Below are 6,113 nucleotides of genomic sequence, written 5' to 3' on the forward strand. Positions count from 1 at the left end.
GCTGGGGGGCACCGAGGACTCTCTGCTGGCGTCTCCCGCAGGGACCAGGACGGCTGCGGGGCGGACAGCGGAAAGCCCTGCGGGCTGGGACTCGGACTCCGCGCTGAGCGAGGAGAACGAGGGCGCGCGGCGCTGCGCGGACGCGCCGGGGGCCAGCGGGGCCAGCCGTGCGGGGGGAACCCTGGGCCTCCGCCAGCCGGTCTGCGAGCTTCCCGCCACCAAGGACCTGGAGGAGGAAGCCGCGGGTCGGAGCGACAGCGAGATGTCCGCCAGCGTCTCAGGTTCGCTGAGGCTTCGCGGGGAAGGGACCCGGGCTAAAGAGCTGGATAAGGAGGGCGCATTGCCTATTGGGTGGGCCTGCTGTGAGCACCCTGCGCCCTGGGGCCCAGGGGCTGGCCCATCCCGAAGCTCTGCGCGCTGGCGCGGGCTGCTCTACGTCCCCGGTAACTGAGCCCAAGGGAAGACAGAGAAAGTCCTCAGGACCCTGCTTCCTGGGGCGAGGCCCGAGACGCCCTCCAGATGGGGCTGGGACAGAACCACTGCACCCTGGGTCCATCTCCAGTGCCTGCAGCTGCGTCTGCTTCTCAATTCTCCAAATCAGTCCAGGGGGAAGAGTGGAGGCCCCAGAGACCTCGGCTAGCCAGTACCCTGGCCCTGGCCCCGAGAGCAGGGTCGCGCTCGGCTGAAGGTCCTAGGGCTCGGCCCCACAGCTCAAGGACTGGTAGCGAGGGATATGTCCAAGTGGGCCGGAGGCCGAGGATCTGCCTGGCCGGGCTTTGGCAGGGAGGTTTGTTTAGCTTTCCCAGACCCCTGGGCTTGCAACGCTGAGCTGGGCTGAGGACCCATGAGCTGGAGGCAAAGCCAGCAGACAGCTGAAGGCAGAGGGGCGGTTTTAGGTCATCCCAGACCAGCGAGGCGAGGGACTTCCTCAGCTACGGGTTGGCAAGTCATTTGGTCAGAAAGACCCGCGTGCCTGCCTGGGTGGGTTGGTCGCTGCTGTAGGCCTCACGCTGGCCCCAGGCAAATGGTGTCTGCCAGAGACCAGAGCGCTGGACCACTTTGCTAAGGGTGCTGCGCAGACAGTGGGGAAGAAGCCAAGGAGCTGGTGTCAGATTAGGATCTAAGGACCCAAGGACTCGAGGCAGGGACACCACCCCCTTTTGTCACCCCCAACCCCCAATCCTCGTCTAGCTTCTTTGCAAAGAGGGGGGGAGAAGTCCCCCAGAGGCCTTGGCGCAGCCTATGGCCACAGCCCTCGCTGCAGTTCTGGGTGGTTGGAGCGGAAGTGTCCGAATACCTCCGTCCCTGTGATCTGTCCCCCCACGTTCCCTTTGCATGGAGCAGACGCATGTGTGCTACGAGGACGCGTCTGAGTGAGCACGACTGTGAGGAGGCGGGTGAACCCAAGGAGCCCGAAAGGCATCTAGAGCCCCAGGGCTCAGCTCTGAGAGCCGAGCAGGCTTTCGAGGATCATCAGGCCCAGCGCGACCCGTTAGCGAAGGGAGCTTGGGGCCCGGAGAGGGCAGGGATCTGGATCAGCGGCGAGTCCGTTGGCCGCACAGGACAAGCCGAGCTGCGGGAAGGGAATCGGACAGGGTTCTGAGACTTGTCTCCAAAAACCCCGGCTTCTAGGCCCTCCCCACTGCTCGGGTGGGATCAAGGGACATCCCCGTCCGCCACCCCCGTAGCTAAGGCCTGACCTCACTCCTCTGCGGCTCTGACCTGCTCTTGTTTCTGTTCCCAATGGGGTCTGCAGGCGACCGCAGCCCGAGGGCGGAGGACGACGGCTCTGGCCCCGGGGGCTCGCGCGTGCCGGCGCTGTGCAGCGGCGCGGGAAGCGGCGCGGGCGTGGGGCCAGCGGCCGGCGCGGAGGAGGAGGAGGAGCCCGTGGCGCCCAAGCCACGCAAGAAGCGCTCGCGCGCGGCCTTCTCCCACGCGCAGGTCTTCGAGCTGGAGCGCCGTTTCAACCACCAGCGCTACCTGTCGGGGCCCGAGCGCGCCGACCTGGCCGCGTCGCTTAAGCTCACCGAGACGCAGGTGAAGATCTGGTTCCAGAACCGTCGCTACAAGACCAAGCGCCGGCAGATGGCCGCTGATCTGCTGGCCTCTGCGCCCGCAGCCAAGAAGGTGGCGGTGAAGGTGCTGGTGCGCGATGACCAGAGACAGTACCTGCCCGGCGAGGTGCTGCGGCCCCCCTCGCTGCTGCCGCTGCAGCCTTCCTACTATTACCCTTACTACTGCGTCCCCGGCTGGGCCCTCTCCACTTGCGCCGCCGCCACGGGCACCCAGTGAGCCGGCCTGCGGCAAAGCACTGAATGATCCCTGCGCCCCAGCTCCACACGGCCACTGCTGGCTGTGCGGGATGTGCCCTGGAATGGGGCGCCCCGCCGAGGGGGCAAGCGGAGGATGAAATCCGGCGCTGACTCTGCTATCCGGGACGTGCGCCCTGGCAACCCGACTGAGTCTGCCCGGAGGGGGGCGCCTTCTTCCATGGCCCAGGGGCTCTGCTCCACCCCGCACCTACCTGGAAGCCCTTAGACATTATTTATTGTCACCACGGCGTTGGATTGGGATTGTGTCTGCCCGGGGGCGGCTTTTCCCCGAAGCAGAGAGAACTCCTGGAGACCACGTAGCCTGAATCCCCAGAGTTTCAGGCCTGCTGGGAGCTTCGTGCGCTAGGCCACGCTAGTTCATGGTATCCATGCTACCGATCTATGTGTATTTACATATCTATTGTTTTTGGACATTGCATATGTAATAGAGGGGTGCGCAACCCTGCAGCCCCAAGGAGCCCCAGGCCAGGGGTTGATCTGAACCGTGAAGGGTTTGGTTTTCGGGCCCTCTGTCCCACCCCTCCCTGGTGTCGGAGCTCAGGTGGGGACCCCCTGCCGGGTGCTGAATGTAAGGAAGGGAGCCTCGGAGAGCACGGCAGACAACCCCTCCCTCCCCATCTTCCCTCTCTGAGGTCCAGGACCGAAACCAACTGGGGAGCTCCTGGGAGCCCCCGACCCAGAAGAGAGCAGCCCTTCGCAGAAATGTTCCCTTATTTCTTTTTATTTTTTTAAGGAGGTTAAAACTTGTAGCACTTTTCAGTTGTTTGTATTCAAATGACGGTTATTTTTGTACTCAATGTGAATATCCCCGACCTGACTTCCCGTGGTGTCGTCCGCACTCCGCCGCCGGGCCCTTTCCTCTCCTGTCCTCCTGTCCACTGTCCGCGACTCGCGCGTCCTGACCCGGGACTCTCCCATCCCTGTCCCCGCCCCTAAGACAGGTGACCTTGTCAACCTCGCCGCTTTTCGCCTCCTTAAGGGCACTGTGCACTCAACTAGAGTATTAACTTTAAAAAGATTTGTGAAGTTTGGAACCTCTATTCGCTGTATTTTTCCTCCCTTTAATTTATAAACGTTTAGTTTAACATGCCCTTTTGGATGCCTTCTTTTTCTCGAAGCCTCTCTCCGTACTCCCTTTGGAGAAACCAGTGACATGGAAGTCTCTGGAGCTTATTTTCTCAGCCTCTTTTCATTCCTGGGCCTCGCGCGAGCAGCCTACTCGGCGCGAGAGGTGTAAAGCTGCACGTAGCTCAGAGAATCTTGATTCCGGGACTTTGCAGGCGCCGCAGATGAATCCCACTGAATCAGGAGCAAATACTTAGGATTCCCTTTTTTCTCGTGGGCATTGGTTTCAGGGTCTGGGAAGCGTCCATAGGTTTACCTGCAGCCAGTTTCCATCCCTCACTCTAATCTGCTGACCCCCACCACCTGCTCCCTTCCTCTCTGCTTTCGATTTTCCGAGCGTTTCTCTGAGTTACTCGGTTTTTATTTCGTTACGAGAATAGGCTAGCAAACACTCTCGCTGAAATTCTGAAACGATTAGGGGCGAACGAGGCGATAAGCTGTCTCCCAGGGAGGGTTACCTGCGCTTTGACCCCTGCGGGTGCAAATGGTGTTCCACTCCTCTTTGACTTGGCATCATTTGATCCGTACATAAGCCCATGGTGAAAGCAGAGGATGGGCAGGACCAGGGTTAGTTATCATCCCATTCTACAGTCGAACACGCCCGCCGGCATTCCAAGATGCCAGAATGCCACGGATCCCCCGGAGCCAAATGCTCACGCGGGGCCCGGGCGAGCAAGGAGGGGTTAACGTCACACCGCAGGCGCTGAGGTCCCCAGTGCGCGGCCCCCGGCCGGAAAACGCCGGAACCAGGCCGTGGCTACTTTCAATTTCACCCGGAGCTGAAAAGCCGACTCGCCCTCCTCCCCCCGCCCGTGACCTTTCCTAGCCTCGCGACCCCCTGGCCCTGGTACCCCAAAGGCCTTGGCCCGGCATCTGCAGCTCCTTGCGCCGGGCTGGGCGTAGAGACCCCTACCTGCGCTTTAGGAAATTAGTCCCGCTTCTGGAAACAGCGAAACGCGAGGGGGAAGGCAAAGACCCTCGGGATGTGTGTACTTCCTTGTTTCCAAATGCAACTACCTTCCAAATGGTTCCTGTCATCATTTGGTTTCTTTTTGACATGTTTTAAAATTCCATTTTAATTTCATACTCGTGAATACATTTTTTTTTCCTTGGTAGAAAGTTAGAACTTTTCAGTTAATGCTAGAATCTCCTTCCTCTCTCCAGATGTCACCGTTACTAATTGGGGGGTAGAGGATGTCAATTTTTCCCCTTCTGAAAATGGCAGTTGGTTGTGTCTGCGTCCTAAGAAGGTAGTTTGTTCTCCATTCTTGCAGATTCAGAGTCGAGAGACCTGGGGAGTTTCTTCCGAGTAGGCCGGGCGGCGCCCCTTCCCCCCTTGCCCCCTTTTCGGCTCCCGGCCTGGGCCAGTTCTACTGGGCTGGCTCCAGACGCCAGGAAAAAATGACTCAAACGAATGCAGTCTGACCCGGATTGTTGCAGTTTCGCTCTGAGCTGCCCCGCGGCTGGCGTTGGCGTGAGCGCCCTGAGATCTGACTCCCAGAGCCGGGGGCAGTCCCCCGGGTCCAGCCGGGCCTCTGCGGACAACCGAATGCCTTGTGCCACTCAAGACGGGTGTCTATCTGGGCCCCGCGGCGCGGACGCGGCCTCCTGTTGGAAACTTGAGGTATAACTCTTTTAATTTCCTTTTCCTTCTCCACTCCCATCCCGCGCGCGCCCTTTTTAAAAAGATGAGAAACAGTCGGTCCTGCTCCATACCCGCCTTGCTCTCTGCCCGGACGGATCCCTTCGCCAGGGGACTGCACTGAGCTCGCTGGGCCTCCACCTTCTCGCGGCCTGGTCGTGCGGAGCGGCTGCCACCTGAGCCCAGTGGGCCACTGAACGCTTCAGCCCCTTTCAGCCCTTAGGGAATCTCAGAGATGGCCTTGGGGACTGTTAAGTCTAACTCACACACCGAGATGGGTAAACTAAGGCGGGAAGAATGACTGGGAAAGGGGGCACAACACGCTGTGACCCGCTCTGCAATGGATCCCAAGGATCCAGGCTCAGCCCACATATCTTGCTCTGGGCAGCAAATTTGAAATCTGGTTGTCAAATGGCGTGTGTGTGTGTGTGTGTGTGTGTGTGTGTGTGTGTGTGTGTGTGTGTGTGTTGTGTCGGGTTAGAACTTGGACCCCTGGGTGTAATTTGGCCAGGGCAGAGAAAGACTCTGCTAAGGGAAAGAATCTTAAATGGTCTGGAGAATAGAGCTGGCCAAGCTCATTGTCCCTCTGTGGTCAGCCCTACCAACCACAGACTCCCACCCAGACCACCTACCCCTGTGAGCCTTCTCATATACTCTTCTCATATAACACACTTAGCAAGCTCCTTCAGTGTGACTCCTTGGTCTCTCCCTCAGAACCAACCAAGAGGACTGGTTTCGAGGCTTCTGAGGCTGCCAGCCTCCTAAGGAAGTATTCCTAAATAGAGATATATTTTGGGTTGCTGATAAGCCCCCTAAATATTTGGGATGCACCCTTTGAATTTAATAGTTTGACTGCTGATGTCAACTACTCTAGTACTATTTATAGAAAGCTAAGACCCAAGGGGCCTATGTGAAAGTAGATAGATCAGATCAAACAATTATTTATTTTGATGTCAGAGAAATTCAGAGAACTTTAAATTATACACTTCCAAGAAAGCTGTGAGGCCATTACT

General features: G+C 58.7%; 1 protein-coding gene across 1 annotated transcript; it reads left to right on the forward strand.

Annotated features, from left to right (window-relative positions):
* Positions 1-7: 7 nt before the first annotated feature.
* NKX3-2 (NK3 homeobox 2) lies at positions 8-2,323 on the forward strand (the record flags this gene model as incomplete). Its single annotated transcript, XM_006919081.2, has 2 exons — positions 8-281; positions 1,757-2,323. Coding segments are annotated over 2 exons (810 nt in total), but the record flags the coding sequence as incomplete, so codon positions are not given.
* Positions 2,324-6,113: the final 3,790 nt, after the last annotated feature.

This window comes from Pteropus alecto, unplaced genomic scaffold (assembly GCF_000325575.1).
Source record: "Pteropus alecto unplaced genomic scaffold, ASM32557v1 scaffold5, whole genome shotgun sequence".
NCBI lineage: Eukaryota > Metazoa > Chordata > Mammalia > Chiroptera > Pteropodidae > Pteropus > Pteropus alecto.